The following is a 20,702-nucleotide window of genomic DNA, read 5'->3' on the forward strand; positions in this document are numbered from 1 at the left end:
CTGAGATAGACAACTCTGGCAGATAACCTGAGGCAGGCAATCGCAACCACTTCAGTCAGTAACCTTCCATTGCAAGAGTATTATTGAGTTGTGAAAGGTGGGAGTGGATAACTCTATTGTTGCCTCAGTCATCATGACACTTTCAATTGATCAACCACTTCTACATCTTACATACTAGTCACAAAAATATAAATTCCACTCAAAGTAAGTAGAAGTGACGGTGAAGTAACGGGTTAGTGGATCAAACCCTGCTACACGTATTTTAAGAAGGCCATCCATGACAACCCTTCAAGGTCCAAACACTTTAATGTCATGAGGAGGGGGGAGATATCGATGGTTTGTGTCTAAACACACTTGAGCGATTTACCTGCAAGTGATATCGTGGGTACACTCACAAACTGCTAATAAAATTCCACATAATGAATTTCTTCCAAGTTGTTAATAAATTTAGGTAAGTCAATATGGCAACAACGTAAACAACTTCCACTTTTGTTATTAGGCCTATCTCATTTTCACGGATTGTACACTACAAAAGCATAAGAAAAAACGATTCTTGTACTTTTAACAGTAATATTTTACGATTTTATATATAGTTTACTTTATTGTAGCTTTTTATGTTTAATATATTAAATATTTACCATTCGCAAGATGGTCAACTTGCGCAACGATTGACTCCGAATGTTGGTTTTCAACTAAGATTTTTTGTAACTTTCGTGTGTTATGTCGTACAGACATGGGAGTGCTTTTATCAAATTTATGAACAATTCTGTGTTCGTTCTGATGGTGTTCCAAACGTACAGAATAGCAAAAAGTTGCTGCTGTACGCTGGTGAACATCGATAAGAAATAATTACTTGCCATAAAATTAAATTGGAAAAAACCAACCAATCGAAATGCATCTTGCTAGCTATAAAGTTGTGATGAGAATGTCTAGCGTTATCGTTGGAAACAAGCGCTGAGCGAGTTGTAGCGCCACGCATCGGGATATTGCGCTAAATATCGCCTAGCGTGTTTTCACCTTTAGAAACACCTGAGAAAGGCTATATGAAACTACCTCAGTGAGAAGTGGCTTCAGTAAGTTTGCGTCATTAAGAGTTAGTTTTAGTAAGTTCACATCGGTAAGAGTTAGTTTTAGTAAGTTCACATCAGTAAGAGTTAGTTTTAGTAAGTTCACATCGGTAAGTGTTAGTTTTAGTAAGTTCACATCATTAAGAGTTAGTTTGAGTAAGTTCACATTAGTAAGAGTTAGTTTTAGTAAGTTCACATCAGTAAGAGTTAGTTTTAGTAAGTTCACATTAGTAAGAGTTAGTTTTAGTAAGTTCACATCAGTAAGAGTTAGTTTTAGTAAGTTCACATTAGTAAGAGTTAGTTTTAGTAGGTTCACATCAGTAAGAGTTAGTTTTAGTAAGTTCACATCGGTAAGTGTTAGTTTTAGTAAGTTCACATCATTAAGAGTTAGTTTTAGTAAGTTCACATTAGTAAGAGTTAGTTTTAGTAAGTTCACATTAGTAAGAGTTAGTTTTAGTAAGTTCACATTAGTAAGAGTTAGTTTTAGTAAGTTCACATTAGTAAGAGTTAGTTTTAGTAAGTTCACATCAGTAAGAGTTAGTTTTAGTAAGTTCACATCAGTAAGAGTTAGTTTTAGTAAGTTCACATCAGTAAGAGTTAGTCTTAGTAAGTTCACATTAGTAAGAGTTAGTTTTAGTAAGTTCACATCAGTAAGAGTTAGTTTTAGTAAGTTCACATTAGTAAGAGTTAGTTTTAGTAAGTTCACATCAGTAAGAGTTAGTTTTAGTAAGTTCACATTAGTAAGATTTAGTTTTAGTAAGTTCACATCAGTAAGAGTTAGTCTTAGTAAGTTCACATTAGTAAGAGTTAGTTTTAGTAAGTTCACATCAGTAAGAGTTAGTTTTAGTAAGTTCACATTAGTAAGAGTTAGTTTTAGTAAGTTCACATTAGTAAGAGTTAGTTTTAGTAAGTTCACATCAGTAAGAGTTAGTTTTAGTAAGTTCACATCAGTAAGAGTTAGTTTTAGTAAGTTCACATCAGTAAGAGTTAGTCTTAGTAAGTTCACATCATTAAGAGTTAGTTTTAGTAAGTTCACATCAGTAAGAGTTAGTTTTAGTGAGTTCACATTAGTAAGAGTTAGTTTTAGTAAGTTAATGCGATTAGGGCGCGTATAGTTGCAAAGAGCATAACACCGCAACTTGACCACAAAAACCAACATCAACTATCATAATGATAACAACTAGTGATGTCTTTTTTGCACGTATTAGATTGATTAGGGTTCAGGGGCAGATACCGATTTGGGATGTGAGATATACGGGATTACCTCGGAGGGAGAGGGCTAAAATATACAGCATTTGTGACAGATCCTGTAGTCTAGGGCGTGGGCACTCTTTCAAATGTCAATATTGTGTCTGCTTCACTCGCTGTAGGCAGACTCTGTATGATTTTAGAAGCTTCATTTACCTGTCCAAGCATTGCTGAAAACAAACTCTGGAATAACTTAAGTTGGAATTATGCAATTTAAATCCGGAATAATACAATTTGGAATTGCTTTCAATATTAGAATTTCAACAAAAAGTCGACATCTTAAATTGGTTTTCAGGCGTAATAATGGCGTGCAACCTTGAACTGGCTGAAGGCATCCAGTTTAAGGGTGAATGTCATTGTGTCTGTTTTTGTGTTTAAGCAAAATACAAAATTGACTTATCTGGTTTTGATGAATCGTTGCCTAAAGTAAAAAATAATTTATTTTTAAATATATCTGAACACGGATGGCTTCAAATCAACAAGTATCGATCCTAAACAAAGATTACAGTCTCTACATTAGTTTATGAACCTTTTTCACAGACGTGTGTATGTAGGTAGAATGGAGCAGTCAGCATTGACAGCAAAACCAGCTTCTTTTAACACCCTCTAAGGTCACCCCACCATATTACGTCAGAGAGACCGCTCTTTACACCTGACAGCAGGCTATGATGTAGTGCAACTCCTCTGGGATAAGTAACCTATCAGCTATATAAAAACCAAGCCAATAGATTTTTTGCTTATAATAGCTCGCACATACAGTCAAACATAGACTTAATATGACCTGTGATTACTGATACTTCTAAAAATTATATAAAATATTTTTCTAGACTTTTTAACAACTAAATTTTAAAATATGATTTAAAATTTTTGGAGGCTTGAGAATTGTTTATGAAAAGATTTTTTTTATAAAAGCCAAAAAAAAAGCTGGTAGGAATAAAAATTACGACTTGAAATTAATTAAAGATTTAAATTGTTATCTAGTGTGAGTTATAGTAAGTTATAGTAAGTAATAGTAAGTTAGAGTAAGTTATAGTAAGTTATAGTAAGTAATAGTAAGTCATAGTAAGTAATAGTAAGTCATAGTAAGTAATAGTAAGTAATAGTAAGTTATATCAAGTAATAGTGAGTTATAGTAAGTTATAGTAAGTTATAGTAAGTAATAGTAAGTTATAGTTAGTTAGAGTAAGTAATAGTAAGTTATATCAAGTAATAGTAAGTTATAGTAAGTTAGAGTAAGTAATAGTAAGTTATAGTAAGTTAGAGTAAGTAATAGTAAGTTATATCAAGTAATAGTGAGTTATAGTAAGTTATAGTAAGTTATAGTAAGTCATAGTAAGTTATATCAAGTAATAGTGAGTTATAGTAAGTTATAGTAAGTTATAGTAAGTCATAGTAAGTTAGAGTAAGTAATAGTAAGTTATAGTAAGTTAGAGTAAGTAATAGTAAATTATATCAAGTAATAGTGAGTTATAGTAAGTTAGAGTAAGTTATAGTAAGTCATAGTAAGTTAGAGTAAGTAATAGTAAGTAATAGTAAGTTATATCAAGTAATAGTGAGTTATAGTAAGTTATAGTAAGTTATAGTAAGTCATAGTAAGTTATATCAAGTTATAGTGAGTTATAGTAAGTTATAGTAAATTATAATAAGTACGTTTTTATTATCAAACCTCTACATCTCTGTTTGGATGTTAATAAGTAACATTAAAAACTTCTTTTACTGATAATTGCTTTGTTAATTTAGTTTTTCAACACAATTTAAGTTTTTATATTTGTTTTGTTACATGTATTTACAGATTTTATATAACGCATATATATACATTATATATACATATATTGGTTTTAATTTTATATCTAGTTGTTTGAAACATTTATTTTTTCTTAGCTCTGAAGTGAATTTGAAAAACATACAAAGTTTGCTACAACATACGGCAGGTCGTTGTATGTTTATGGTTTTGGTTACGTATTATCTACATTCTCTAAAATAGGAGACAATTTCTTCATAATTTTTTGAACATCAGCCGACAATAAAAAGATTACAATCGAACTTTTGGTCGAGGCAAATCGTTTAACATGAGCCCCTTCTCATCATGTTTCTAAAAATTAGAAATCATTAAAAATAAAATTTAAAACGAGTGAAGTTAAGATCATCGAATCACAATATTCATTTATAAAGTACTCGTCAATAAGTTGCTAGAAGATTACAATAGATTTTCCATTAATAAACTTGCATCATATGGGATCATATTCATCGATAGCATAACTGTTCGTTTTTGAGCTTTTAAGAGCTTGTAATCACATTTCCACATATTTGGCACCTACAACACAACAGAGTAAGACATGGTGAACCTTTTAATACCAAATAACTGTAATGTGAATTTTGTTGCGAGTCAACTTTTCAATTATATCTGTCAACATTCATACGATAAACCACCTGGGGGAAACTCCACATTATAACACAGAGTATATTCCAGTGCTGTGCTATCTTTTTTCTAACACTCTCAAAGGTTGACTTGCAACAAAATTCACATTACAGTTTTTTGATATCAAAAGATTCACTGTGTCTGACTCTGCTGTCTTGGAGGTGCAAAATATGTGAAAATGTGGTTACAAGCTCTTAAAAGCTCAAAAACGAACAGACAATCGCTGCCATCACAAAACTGCTGTAGATAAGAATCCCTTTCCAAACTGGCTCAAATGGGACGTAGTTGAACAAGATGGCGTCTGTTTACACTTTCACGCAATCTCATTCGTCGAAATATTTTCACAAATATACTTCACGCATTCAATAAAACCATATCTATTGTCCTTACACGTCTATTTCATCATCATTGTAACTCCTTCACTTTGAGCACTGATATCTCAAAACCTACCGTAAAAATTTGTTTAATTTTTTTAACCATAGCCCAAAGGTGTGCATATTATCTTCTGACAAACACGGCGAGCCTGTTGGCCGCCTGTGATAGTTGAAAAATGCCGCAGAAATTGTTCATGCTATTTGGCAGGATGTATGGGTCACATGATCAGATTGCGACTACATGATTAGACCAGGCAGAAACGATACTGTGAAGTAGCGAACATTTATATTTGATACAGGCTTTCCAGTATAGCCCAAAGTATTTGTCATAAACTAGTGCTACGAGACGTTTAATATTAAGCCTTTTATTGGCCTTCCATTTCATGTGATAACATCAAGTGTCAAAACAATAACCAAACTGTTGGAGTACGCCAACCAAATAAAGAGATTCCAAACTACGGTGCTTTTGTGATAGCTGCGATTAGCTGTTCGCTTTTTATGGTAAGTTATAAGATATCAGTGCTGAAAGTGACAGCATTACTATGATGATAGAATAAACGCGTAAGAACAATAGATATGGTTTTACTGAATGCGTGAAGTATATTTGTGAAAATATTTCGACGAATGAGGTTGCGTGAAAGTGTAAACAGAAACCATCTTGTAAAACTATGTCCCATTTGAGCCGTTTTGGAAAAAGATGCTAATCTACGGCGGTTTTGTGATGGCCGCGATTAACTGTTCGTTTTTGAGCTTTTAAGAGCTTGTAGTCATATTTCCACATATTTGGCACCTACAACACAGCAGAGTAAGACATGGTAAACCTTTTTATACCAAATAACTGTAATGTGAATTTTGTTGCAAGTCAACCTTTAATGATTTAAAGCTTCCTGTATCTACACTTCCTGTATCTACACTTCCTGTATCTACACTTCCTGTATCTACACTTCCTGTATCTACACAACTCACGTAAAAGTTACTAAATTTAAACATACAATTAATTTGTGGGGCAGCCAACTGCACTGTCAATCCAGAGTGATGTACTCCTACAAAGATTTGAGGTGAACTAATAGCTGTTCCATTTTTTATATTTTAAATGTTGTTACGAAACTGGTTACCTAGATTATTAAACCTCATGCACTGTTTATTTTCAGGCTCTTCTACTCAGCCATATTGTCACCATAATTCAAATCATTTTATGGTAAAATAGCGTCTCCAAAGATTTTGAAGATCAGCACAATTTTAAAAAGGCAATTACCGATACTTGGTTTTGTATGTTTTAATAAACCAGGTGTGAAAATTATGTCAAAAATATAGAATTCTATTTCTGTTTCATTCAGAAATTTAAAAGCAGGCAATATTTTGAGTTTTGTAGCATCATACAAAAAACGGGGTAGACAAACATAAATTTAGTTTTAGTAAAAATTAAAAATAGTCAAACTTTTACAACTTATAAGTCATAAAATCTTTCCGCTATAATTATTTGTTAAATAAAAGAATATATGCAAATTTAAGCAGTGCCTAAATTATTTATCAAAGCACCTTCACAGTTTTGATTTATGTAGCCACACTATATGATGTGCTGCCTATAAGAAACAATGCCTATAGAAAATGCTGCCTATAAGAAATGCTGCCTATAAAAAACGCTGCCTATAAGAAATGCTGCCTATAAAAAATTCTGCTTATAAAAATGCTGCCTATAAGAAAGGCTGCCTATAAGAAATGTTGCCTATAAGAAACGCTGCTCATAAGAAATGCTGCCTATAAGAAATGTTGCCTATAAGAAATGCTGCCTATAAGAAAGGCTGCCTATAAGAAATGTTGCTTATAAAAAACGCTGCCTATAAGAAATGCTGCCTATAAGAAATGCTGCCTATAAGAAATGCTGCCTATAAAAAATACTGCTTATAAAAATGCTGCCTATAAGAAATGCTGCCTATAAAAAATGCTGCCTATAAGAAACGCTGCCTATAAGAAACCTGCCAGTAAGAAGTGCTGCTTATAAAAATGCTGCCTATAAGAAACAATGCCTATAAAATCGCTGCCTTTACAAAACATTGCCTGTAATAAACGGTGCCGCTAAGAATTGCCGCCAATAAGAAACACTGTCTAGGCTTTTTATAGAATATAAGCAATAGTGATATCACCACAGATCGGTAGAAATAAAATAGATAGAGGGGGCATAAAGCTATCGGAAGAAACAGATTTCTAAGCAACATCTCAAAATATTGATACTCTTTGGTATTGCTACTTCGTGCTGCCTTACGTCACGCTGTCGCAAATGACCTATCGGTTTAATGCTTCGATAGTAGACAAGTGAATCAGACATCCTCAGATGCCGAGCCCATGAGACAATCGCAATAGTATAATTTAATGAAAGCCAGTTGAGATCAATATATAAATATCACTTAATAACAGAAGAGGTGAGCGTGGTATGTCACTGAAACACTCTACAACCAAGTGACCGCTTCTCTCCTTCTAAACAAGTTCATTTCATTAAGTTACTTTTTGGAACACGAGAGGACAACAACGTAACACGACTACGAAACACCTCGGTAGAATTTTATTCGAGATCGACAAACAAAATAAAACACACAAATGTTGGTCGCATATTTGTTGACTTTATTTTCTCTCTGGAATGTAACGGAGCCGTTTGTTGTGCACATACCGTCTTCCCTGATAAAGAGGGTAGAAAGCTCAGACAGAACTGGCACTTTATATGTAGGACAAGGTAGGTATCGTCTGATCAGATCTGAAATAAAATGTATATACGTTATATGTTTATTTATTCTACATAAGTGGTTCAGACCTGAATAAGTGTGATATTCTACCATTGAGTACGTAATATTGAATTTAATTTATTTGTTATTTGTAATTGATTTAATTTATATTTTTATTATTCTATTCTTAAAGATGTGGATGAGTCAAACAGGTCGATTTAATAAAATTAAGACCAAATACTATGAATTTTAACTATTACAGACTTTTTCACTTCTACTTAGAAAACTGCAAGGTTTAACTTCCAATGTTATCGGTTAAATATAATGAAATGTTTGCACTACTTTCACATTGTAAGTTGAACGATCAGTGTTGGGGTGATTGTAAGTTGAGATTGGCCTGTGTTTCTGTATGGAGTAATGTCTCTTTTATTCAAATACAGTGGAACATCGGTTATCGACCAATTCGGTTTTCGACCAAAAGAATTGAGATTTGTTCGTCTCAGATCTCGAACATGAATTCAGCTCTCGACCAAACCGGAGCATGCGCATTAGAATTAAACGTTCGGAACAGCTCCGTAAACAGCACGGAAACATTTGTTAACAAAGGGAGAATCGAGTTACGTTTCATAAATTCTTTACAAAAGGAATGAACCATCTAAGATGACGTCTCTCTACTGAAGAGATTTGCTAGAGAGACAACTCCTCCAGTCGAGTTGCCCTAAATCTTTTTGGAGGAGGATTCTCCTTCAAAGATGTGAAGTAAACGTGCCATTGCTGTTTATATTATTTTTTTCACATGATTTTTGATGTAACTGATCTGTTGTATTTTTCGCTGTTTCGTTATCAATTTCTACAATTTTTTTTATTGGATCTTAACGTAGAATGTTTGCGATGCTTTAAGAGCAAAACATACAAAATGTTTACTTTTTGTTTTTGGTTTTCATCATCATAGATAGAAAATCTTTTATTAAAATTAAACACGATCTATATCTACCCGTTTTTATTTATCGTATGTAGTATACAGTACAGTGTATGGTGTAAAATAGTAAAAAATACTTTACCAAAGTTGTTATCTCGGCTTGGAACGGATTAAAATTTACATACATTAATTCTAATGAGAAAAATTGTTTCGGATCTCAAACAACCTTCTGGAAGGGATTATGTTCGAGAACCGAGGTTCCACTGTATATGGTATGTTGTATGTCTAGTCTAATCCTCCTATGCTTTGTAAGTGACAAAGTGGCATGTCAGTTTGTCCTAATTTTGACTTTATTCTGCTTTAGCAAGCCAAGTCAACATAAGGCTGACGACCTGTACATACTTGTCATTGACAAGTATGTACAGGTCATTTTTGGTTTACCGTAATGTACTTATTTGCTAGTCCAGGTTAGTTGTTTTAATTGATTCTTGTTTATTGTTTTAAATTATTTTACTGCCAATTTAAAAAGTGATCAACAAAGTACCTATTAAATTTAAATCGTAAAATATACGAATGTATTAAATATGCCGTAGATGAAAAAGAGAGAATATGTATCAATGCTGACAGGGACTTTCCACATGGCTATTGTAGCTTTTGCGCCCCATAGTGGAGATGGATTGAACGATGATTGATATTGATATTCAATTGTCAAAATTAAAACGCCTCACATTCTTGACACAGTACAGCCTATAATAGTCTTGAAGCCTCCTGGTACTAAAATATGCCTAGACATCCTTCTGACTGAGACAAACATGGAGGTCTCAAAGGAGTAGCATATACAACAGTTATTATATTCAAAGCAAGGAAATATCACATCCTATGTGACTGATGCTCAGTTGATGGAGGATTTCACTTAGTTTCCCAAGTCCTACTATAACTACTGTCTCTCCATTTTTCTGCTGCCTGACGGTCAAAGTAGCCACAAGGCACAATTGAACCTAATAAAACGCTTGTGTATAAATACGACACAATAGAAACGCATTGCTAATCATGAAAAGTGTTTCATCTAGTCAAGTTGGCAGTTGATATATATAATTATATATTACTTCATTAGATATTTATACATATTACTTTATTGGTTGATCTTAGAGTATCAATCAAAAATCCAGTAAAACTAAGTCTATATCCGTCGACAACATATCGGCCAAATTTAACATGATTCTTTAACATACTATAAACTGAAGTAAATTGGCGGGCTTTGTAGTATTAGTAGTAGGTATTAGTAGGGCTTTGTAGTAGTAGGCCTATCTTAATATTTAGTTGATCGTAAGAGTACACGTTAGTCAATTATTTGTATCGTCGCATGTGATCCAGCATTCTGATTGGTCAAAACTTATGTCATGAGAAGATTACTCCTAAAAAATCAATGTCCTTGTTCTGTAACCGTGTATACGACCTGCCAGATTTTGGTGCCTTCCACACCTTATTATTACTTTGGGATTAAAACTAAGTGATGACACAAAAGTCTATATTTTAATAAACAGAATATAAAGCTAACAATCCTACAAGAATCTCTGAATACAAGAACAGACCTATGCTTACCAAATGCATCACCTGATACTATCAAACATGAAATTATTTTATATATTATGTAAACATCTTTTATTATATCCTTCAACATAGCTATTGCATGTTTTTTTGTTTTTTTTTTTGCAGTTTTCATACAAAACAGTTTGTTGGCTAATTACCATATCTTCCGAACTATTATCTGCTCTCCTATAGCCGCATCTGCTCTGTTTCTAAAAAACTGATAATAAAACAATACATAGGCCGCACCTTTTGTATAGGCCACAGAACTTATAACAGCGCTTCTTAACACGACAGCAACTTTGCTGGTTGAAACGGAACAGAAGCAATGGAATATAACTAGAATATACTTAACTTCATTTCTGTGTAACGTCCGTGTGCTATTTGTTAGATAAATAAACAATCGACGTCTGCTTCTTTGCGTAACTTTTCTTTAGCTTTGATTCTAATTCTGCGCGCCTAGCGGTGAAAGAAAAAGCACAGAATAGCCGCACCCTTATATAATTCGCATGGCTCAAAACATCTGAAAAAAGTAGCGGCTAATAGTCTATACGGTCTAGTACTAAGGAACTCTCAAGGGTTTCTAAACTTGGCACAGATTAAACCGCTAGGTCTATTTACTCTGTAGCATTAAAATAGCTTATGACCTCATTTCATGCATACCATGTTTCTATTCGAACTTTGCTAATAAAACTAGGAGTTGTCTGCACAATGTCTATGTAGCACTAGGTACTAATCTACCAGCTAAAATTACTAAGTACTCAATCAGTTGTTTTGTATCTTAATTTATATTATCTACTTGGGTGCTATCGTCATAGCAACGATACTGGTTAAATGGCAATGAGAAGCTTTAACTGAGGAAAATCTGTTTGGGGCACATTTCTAGAGTGTCTTGCTAGTAGATGAAGCGTATAATGTATCAAACAATATTTCACTATTATGGATATAAGTTTTATGTTGCTTTTAGGTACGTGATATTGGTGCCTCAATCAAATATTTTCATCGCTGCACATGAATTCTTCACATTCATTCCACAATTTTCTACATTCGATTGTTGTTAAGGCCAGAAAGGATGTTGGGGGCCCAGAGGTTGGACTGACCTTTTACTTCCTCTTCCTCCTTAGGCGTAGTATTCACCTCTAGGGCCCGACATAAGTCCGACTTCATGGGCACACAAGATCACAACAAGTTTTCGCAACAGATTAAGCGATTACAACAGTTTACTACAACTATAGTCATGCATCATTCTCGACCAATCAAACTCCATGGTTGGTAGAGGGTCACAAAGGTTGATGTTTCAGAGCACCAGCATTCAAAAGTCTACAGGTTAAACCAGCCAATGCGCCTTTTTCATCATGTTTCGTGATCACCATTGTTAATAATTAGTTAATAGTTAAAATTAATATTTTATATATTAATACTAGCTGTGCTACCCGGTGTTGCCCGGGTAATAGAAAAGTCTTTGGTCAGAAAATTGATTTCTATTTAACATATAACAACATTTGCCATTCTAACTTTCAAACTACATATCACGAGAAAAGTGTTTTGTCATATAAACAATGAGAAGTAGTGAGAATTGTGGGTAGGGGGGTAGAGTCTAGTGGGTAGAGTGTCAGACAGGTGAATGGCAGGATCTGAGATCGAATCTTCTTCGGTATGGAATCCTTATTCCAAGATTTTAAGATCTGTAGCTGTACAATCAATCCTACAAATACACAAACGACAAACTGAGAAATATATATATATATACATTGTAGACTAGCTGAATGCTCGAAAAAGGTTTTACACAGATAATTTGTTTTTAATCAACATATGAAATATTTGCCAATATAACTTTTAAATGAAGTTGTTTTGTTTATTTTTTTTGTTATGTGTATTTATATGTATAGTGTTTATTTCTGTGTAATCCATCTTGTACCGGTCGCAGTGAATACTACAGATCTATACTGATTGCAATAGTCTTGTTGGCCATGCGAGTTCCAGCATGTTTTTACTCATATCGGCACACATTATTTTTCTGGTATGGCATCACGCATAACACTAACTGCAACTGTGAAAGATTGGTAGGGGTAGTAAGTATGTGTGCTTAATTTATTCCCTAGTATAGCCTGTTGGACAGCGTAGTGTATTAGATAAATGTCTTACTACAGAACTGGAGGTTGTGAGTTCTAATTTAGAACACAGCGGATTTTTCATTCTTAAAACTTATCTGTATAACTGGGCACGCACGCAGGCAGACAGATAAACATTGGGATTTGTATATATAGCATGTGTGTTTGTTTGTTCATCCGCTGCGTGTCACGCTCCTCAACCCGGAAAATATTGCATTATGCAGGATTTGAACCTGTGGCCATAAGCTTCACCATCCAGCATGCTCTCATCTAACCAAATTTAACCAAGCGTGTCCTTCTGTGGTTCCCCGCAGTAAGCAAATGTCAAACACTGAAGTACCTGCTCTGAAGTGTCAAACTTCATATCTTGTAACCAAATCTTTTTGCACCCTGATTATTTCTTGAGATGTAGAGGGCTTATTTTAGGCTAAAAACCTGTTTCTTTTTATTTGTTTATTATGGAAACTCATCTGATACTCTAGATGTAAATCAAGAGTAACTCAACCACAGTTCAGGATACTAGGTAGACCCTGACATAGAAAATCTGATCCAATCAGAGGCTTGTTTTGGCAACAAGGACAAATGTAACAATTTTGGTAAGGCAAAGGATTCCCTATGCTAACAATAAAAACGACTATGTCCAGCATGCCGCCCACCATGTCTGACACCACGGCATTCAACCCGTCTATATACATCTGCATTTCTTGTGATTTCAGAGTTCAACAACTGCCCCCAGGCAGAACCATTTCCATGCAAAACTACTGACAAGTGCATATCCCTCAAGCATGTCTGTGATGGTAACTTTGACTGCCCAGATATGTGGGACGAGGATCAGGCCGTTTGCATAGCCTGTGAGTATTTGCTAGATGTGTCCATTATATTTATCAGGTAGTCTGCACAGCCTGTGAGTATTTGCTAGATGTGTTCATTATATTTATCATTAGTCTGCATAGCCTGTGAGTATTTGCTAGATGTGTCCTTCTTTATCTATCAGGTAGTCTGCATAGCCTGAGAGTATGCACTAGATGGGCTCTTCTTTATCTATCAAGTAGTCTGCATAGTCTGTGAATATTTGTTAGATGGGTCCTTCTTTATTTATCAGGTAGTCTGCACAGCCTTTGAGTATTTGCTAGATGGGTCCTTCTTTATCTATCAGGTAGTCTGCATAGCCTGTGAGTATTTGCTAGATGGGTCCATTATATTTATCAGTTAATCTGCATAGCCTGTGAGTATTTGCTAGATGGGTCCTTCTTTATCTATCAGGTAGTCTGCATAGCCTGAAAGTATTCACTAGATGGGCTCTCCTTTATTTATCAGGTAGTCTGCATAGATGATGCATTCTTTGAAGTTTGTGCTATTACCAGCAAAGGTGATCCTGGGTTCCTACTATGGTGGAACAAATTAAACTTGGTACAGAATATTCTTAGGGGTATTTAATCTAGCAAACAATAGTTTAACACGAAGAAGATCTCACATCAAACTAACATTGTCAAACAGGAGTGACTGTAATTTTATATATGTGGAGGTTTGACTGTAACTTTGTATGTAGAGGTTTGACTGTAACTTTGTATGTAGAGGTTTGACTGTAACTTTATATGTAGAGGCTTGACTGTAACTTTGTATGTACAGGAGTGACTGTAATTTTATATATGTGAAGGTTTGACTGTAACTTTGTATGTAGAGGTTTGACTGTAACTTTGTATGTACAGGTTTGATTGTAACTTTGTATGTGGAGGTTTGACTGTAACTTTGTATGTAGAGGCTTGACTGTAACTTTGTATGTACAGGAGTGGCTGTAATTTTATATATGTGAAGGTTTGACTGTAACTTTGTATGTAGAGGTTTGACTGTAACTTTGTATGTAGAGGTTTGACTGTAACTTCGTATGTAGAGGTTTGACTGTAACTTTGTATGTAGAGGTTTGACTGTAACTTTGTATGTAGAGGTTTGACTGTAACTTTATATGTAGAGGTTTGACTGTAATTAGATGTGTCAAACCAAGTTTGGTTATGCCACTGCGACTACAAAATGAGATTAAATCATCCTAATTTACCACTTAATTCATCCAATATATGTAACTCTTAATATAACTTTTATATTTTGTCATTTATCATTTAGGCATCCGTAAGTAGCAATAAGTGTTTTTAAAAGCTTTTTAATTTTTTCTAAAACTGAGATTTAGCTATTTAAACTTAAAAAACCAAAATTGTCTTTTCCAGATCAAAGGGTGCCCGCCGAAGACCTCCTAAAATTTGTAAAACAACAGGCTAATTGGCTTGTACCCTCCTTCTTCAGCTCAGTTGTTCACAAACCACAGGATTTGGATAGGATTGCGTCAGCGCTGTCAACAAGTCCCAACATTCAAATATTTCAGACCAAACTTCGCCTGAGTGATCAAGATACAAAGAAGTTTGAAGCAGCGCTGCTAGCTGTCAGAGGTAGGCCGTCTTCCATATGTCTAACATGGAAGCCTTTATAATGAACCTACACAAAACTTTTGTAGATTTTATCAGAAAGTATCGATATTTTATATGATTTGCAAGTGTTTTTGATGTTTGATGTGATCTGACTGCCAGGATGTATCAAGGTTGAAATCAATAAAACATGATCAAGATTCAAACCCTCGGATCAAGTGAAAGTGTGATTATGAATGTCTGTAATTGCAAAGAGGCTGACAGAATAGAGACCTGTGAAACATCAACTTGAATGCAACAGCCGATATCAACACAGACTCTAATTGGTCATATTTAAAAGTTGAACATAATTCACAATTAGTGCAAGAAAATGCTTTTAAAATGTTGATTTATGAGATTTGGAAGGTAGCAGTGAAAATGCTTGAAATTTCTATTACTCTATTATTGTATTTGAGTTGCCAGTGTTCCCATTAATTATCTTGATTTAAAATTGTATTCATAAGTTGATGTAAATCACCACATCATACTGTAAAAGTAATAATTATAAACTTGGAGGTGTGACACAACAATTTTAGAAAATTCAAGGTGTAACATTTATTTTACGTTCTTGTCAAAACTAAGCATTTTTCTAAGAGCACACTTTTACGCTGTCTATACTGTTGTTCACTAGTCAAATGCCTGCTAATAGAATAATTACCTAATGAATTTGAGTAATTTATCTGGAAAGCTGGATCTTTACTAAAATCTTTACTAAAATCTTTACAAAAACTGCTTATTGGGCCAGCTTCACAATCGTTACGCGTGAGTATTTTAACCATTGCAGTGACTGTTTGCCCAATGGATCCGTTGCATTCCGTGTAGCTTTATGGTTAAGTATGCCGCTTCTAGATCTGGAGGTCACAAGATCAAATCCAGTGATGTACAGAGTTTACTTCGTTAGATTTTATGTGGTATAACTGGACACAGGGTCAAACAAAAGACAAACACTGAAATTTATATATATACAGATGTAGATGTATATTTGTACTGGAAGGTTCAAAGATTAGACTGGTATCATACATGCAATCTAGCAAAAGAAACTTTTTGCAGCTTAAATAATATTTAAATTAATTTGGTATATATGATCAATAAAAAGAATCCGCAACTATGCTATGGGTATAATGCGTGCTAGAAACTATAGATTAGTTATTTTAAACGAGGCTCCATAAAACACCCTCTTCTATAATACTGACATAGCAATAGTACTTTACGAAACACAGAACATGTATCAGTTAGTCACACTCGCTGTTGACCTTATTGTAATATTGCTAACACTGTTACAATGTTAACAATACGCATGCGTCATTCACTCGTACCGGTATCACTGTTTGTCACTGTTTGTGCCACAGGACGCTGAATAGGCAAATTCTTTTCCATGGCAAGATTACTCCAAATTACATTAAAGTTTTACATGTTCTTAACCACTTTTTGAACCTGCGTAGTTTTTGCTATCTCAACACTTGTCAAATTTGAGGTGTTTTAGCTCTATCCGCCTACACAGCTTCGTTAGAGATCTTTGGCAGATAGATACAATGGGCCTAAGGCTACTAAATCTGTCTATGTAAATGTTAAAGCAAGCACAAACCTTTTTATGACCTAACTCTTTTGCTGAACATCGTAACAGTTTAAAGGTCACAAAACATTCACAATCATTTTACCCCCTGGCACAGATATGGCGTAAAGCTAGCAGAGCTTTGCTGTATCTACTGTACAGTCAACCCCTCTACATATATAGTTACGGTCATACCGCTGAATACCGAGTTACAGTCAAACCTTTACCTATGAAGTTACAGTCAAACCTGTACTCATATATTAAATATTGGATAAAAAAATTACTTCAAAAATGTTATCCGGTCATTCACTAACAGGCTACAAATATATAGTTCGTCAACTTATTACTGGGCGGAGTAACTCACGTACTGATAGTCTGAGTTTGTGACTGTAGGTAATGATGTACAGAGCTTGGAGAGTTATGGCATGAACCCTGACTCGTGGACGGAGGTACAAATAGTATTCAAGAATCTGATAGACTCTGGAATGATAAAGAGATATTAGCGAGGACTCTAAAAGCAATATTCCAACAGTTTCTTTGTATTTCTCTTTGTGCTAGAATCATATTGTTTAGTGAGATTTCTTACTGTTAATATTATTAGTTTTATTAGCAAGATGATCATTTTTCTAATAATTTATGACCTTGACCTAGCAGATGAGTAAATTTTTTGACAACCGTACCATTTGTTCTAGTATTTGAAAATGGATTTGAGATTGTTATGCAACTATTTGATATCGTGGTTTGGTTACATTGTCATTGAGATAATACGATAATAAAATAAAATTTTTGAGATTACCAACATTATATTTAAATTATCATGTTATCAGAATAAGGGCAGTTGAGTATGTTCACATAATTCAGCTAACCCGCTATGTTTGTATGAGGAACTTCAATTAATTATCTATGAGATTACATATTATGTAATGCATCTGGCCAACTCGCCTCAGCGCGAAGTAAAACAATGCCACAAACAAAGAAACAGCCAGTCAGCGTGTGCAGAAAATAACCACAAAAGTTATTATTGGATATTTATTACATAATAGGTTTTGATGATGTTGACCTGCCTATAGAATTACTATAGAGCTAGAAAGTAAATTAGCACCAAACATTGTCTAAGTGAGTTCACTAGATAACTCATCAGCAACAAAGAAAATTGAATAAATACCCAGTTCTCGCATAGAGAATTTCTTAGGAGTTGTTTGCTCAGTATTTTCTAATTTTTCTTTTTCCTTTGTCTCCCCTGTATTGATAATTAAACTGAAACTTGGCACTATTTTTTGTACATCACATTTTTTAGTATTCTTTATTTGAAACTACTTTATATATAAAAAACAATCTTTTGAAAAAATTTGTTAGACAACAAATAATAATGCTGTCCTGGTACATATATCGCACTTGATCTTTAACCATTTGCGATTAGTAGGATGTAAAAAATTTTTCTAAGAAACGGTAACTCTGGTTTCTCTTCATATCCACGCATAAATCTTTCGCCTTTTACTAAAGATTTCCGTGGAGAGGAACATTACAATGAGTCTATAGACTAATTTTTTACACCCTCCTCATGGAGGGTAAAATTCAACATGAAATGTTAGAAAGATATCCTTTCCTGTTGCTTAAGCTGTGAGCCATAGTATAATGCCTACTTGAATTCCTTTTGTACACAAAACAATGATCGAAATGATCAATGTGTTTTGCGTATTCATCATGCCAATTCAATACATGTTCATGTATTGTATATGTTAATACATTACATGTATTTTTTATAGTAAATCGTGTTAACACACACATATCAATTCTTTACAAATACTGCATATAAATTTAACTCGAGTAGACTGTGGTGATTGGTGATGGCAACCATGGTGATTTGACAGCCATTTATGCGCAACAAAGCAAAATCTGTTTTTGAAGTGAAAACCACATTTTCTCGAGTTATAAAGCAAAACACAAGCGTATGTATCTTTGAAGTTGTTAGTCTTATACATACCAACACATGTCAATAACTGTGTTTATTGAGCTATGAGAAATTTATTCTCTTGATAGAGAGATGAGTTAAACTTTGTCATAATGTCTTTAGTACAATTCTGGGTGGTGATAGTGACATATTGGTCAGTATCAATATAGCAATATTGACATTGGTCCCATTCGCTAACTGGTACTTTTTACTTAAATGGTGTGTACAATGCTACATACGTGTAGGCCTACATTGTGAAATGGTAGCGTACAGCCTGCTACACGGTGTTGGCTTTTCATCATTTACAGTTTTAGACTAATTGTACTGCTCAAAGGATGAAATTTTCAATGTTATGTTACTTATTTTTATCTCAATTAGCCACTTCAAACAAAACAGGTTTAACTCATGACTCAACCTTTCGATCAATCAACCTTGCCTGCAACACAAAATAATAAAGCCACTACATAATATATATACCAAAGACATGTATCCTTGTTATACTATTACTACTACTATGTAAATATTAGCGATACATTGGGGGAAACAACCTTTTGACCTTGGACATTTTGATATTTCTATGGTTGACAGGGAAACAACCTTTTCTTGTGAATGTAGTCCCATCAACTTACTTAATTTGCTCTGAGACCATTACAGACCAGCAGGTATCTGGTAGTTGAAGGTATCTGGTAGTTGAAGGTGTCTGGTAGTTGAAGGTATCTGGTAGTTGAAGGCATCTGGTAGTTGAAGGTATCTGGTAGTTGAAGGTATCTGGTAGTTGAAAGTATCTGGTAGTTGAAGGTATCTGGTAGTTGAAGGTATCTGGTAGTTGAAGGTATCTGGTAGTTGAAGGTATCTGGTAGTTGAAGGCATCTGGTAGTTGAAGGTATCTGGTAGTTGAAGGTATCTGGTAGTTGAAGGCATCTGGTAGTTGAAGGTATCTGGTAGTTGAAGGTATCTGGTAGTTGAAGGTATCTGGTAGTTGAAGGCGGCAAAAACTTTGCCAAAGCCAAAGACTCTGTATGCGTGCCGTCGTTGACCACAAAACGACCAATTCTGGCCCTCTAAACAGAGCATGTCCATCACAACCCTTGCAGAGAATGAAAGAAGCCACTATCAAACAAAGAAACAACCTTAATTACCTAAAAGCCTATTACGCAAGCAACGTATCTGATCAACTCACCTCAACGCAAGGTGAGAGCAACCATCACAAACAAGGAAACAGCCAGTTACCGTGTGCAGAAATTAACCACAAATGTAATAATTACATATTTATCACATAATAGGCTTCAATATATCTAAGATGAATTTAAACTGTGACATACTAAAATGTCTGCTCATTTTAACAAGCTTTGAATGAAAGAGAAGACAACTCAATATAAAAATAATCACATGTTTCCATCACAGAAGAGCTTATAGGGTATCTTCAAGATACTATCTTGCAGTCATATTTGCCGGGAGACCTTCACTAACTAGTGTTCAATGAAGAAGTGTTGAATTATGGATGAGATATAGGACATTATTGATCTATCCATACTGCAGTGTTGTGACACGGTCACAATTCTTACCTAAAGTTTATTTAGGTGGTTGTCAGGTTTGTGGCTTTTTACATAGGTACATGAATTTGTGGTGATCATGGTAGAGCTGGTTCTAAAAACAATTCTGTGGTTTAAAATTAAAAAGTAAACATTTTTATTTTACACTTCCATTTGTTAGTTTATTCATTTATAATAATGTAATTTCTCCAAATTTATACGATTTCTGTCAATTTCTGTCTTTGCATTACTATGACTACATGTCGGATTGACTTTCCTCCTTTCTGTCTTTGCATTACTATGACTACATGTCGGATTGACTTTCCTCCTTTCTGTCTTTGCATTACTATGACTACATGTCGGATTGACTTTCCTCCTTTCTGTCTTTGCATTACTATGACTACATGTCGGATTGACTTTCCTCCTTTCTGTCTTTGCATTACTATGACTACATGTCGGATTGACTTTCCTCCCACGAGTAATACATGTATCTTCTTGACTGGATCAATCTTGAAAAGTCGTATCCACACAATTGTATCGACTCACTTTTTATCGATCGCTGATAGTGGTATGTCAGCTTTTAACTTTATTGTCACCGATCTTTCAAAATATCGCCTCATGTCAATATTATTTCTACCAAGGCCAACTGTAAAGTGGCTCATTAGGTCATATTATTTCTCACAGGGCTAATATACTTGTATATGACTAGTAGTGGCCTTTACCCGGGCCGGCCTGGTGACCTAATTCAGCTACGGCAAACAGTCATTCAGAG

General features: G+C 34.5%; 1 protein-coding gene and 1 non-coding gene across 2 annotated transcripts in view; both read left to right on the plus strand.

Annotated features, from left to right (window-relative positions):
• The window catches only part of LOC137396934 (IDLSRF-like peptide), a 32,652-nt gene extending 15,474 nt beyond the window's left edge, over positions 1 to 17,178 (plus strand). Inside the window, exons 3-5 of the mRNA XM_068083225.1 lie at positions 13,159 to 13,293; positions 14,662 to 14,880; positions 16,841 to 17,178. Of these exons, the coding sequence (XP_067939326.1) occupies positions 13,159 to 13,293; positions 14,662 to 14,880; positions 16,841 to 16,950 (464 nt within the window). The 3' untranslated portion in view covers positions 16,951 to 17,178. The remainder of the gene's footprint in view (positions 1 to 13,158; positions 13,294 to 14,661; positions 14,881 to 16,840) is intronic.
• Positions 17,179 to 17,897: 719 nt separating this feature from the next.
• LOC137397835 (U5 spliceosomal RNA) lies at positions 17,898 to 18,017 on the plus strand. The gene has a single exon (XR_010978882.1). It is a non-coding gene; the product is annotated as a U5 spliceosomal RNA (small nuclear RNA).
• Positions 18,018 to 20,702: the final 2,685 nt, after the last annotated feature.

This window comes from Watersipora subatra, chromosome 5 (genome assembly GCF_963576615.1).
Source record: "Watersipora subatra chromosome 5, tzWatSuba1.1, whole genome shotgun sequence".
Classification (NCBI taxonomy): Eukaryota; Metazoa; Bryozoa; class Gymnolaemata; order Cheilostomatida; family Watersiporidae; genus Watersipora; species Watersipora subatra.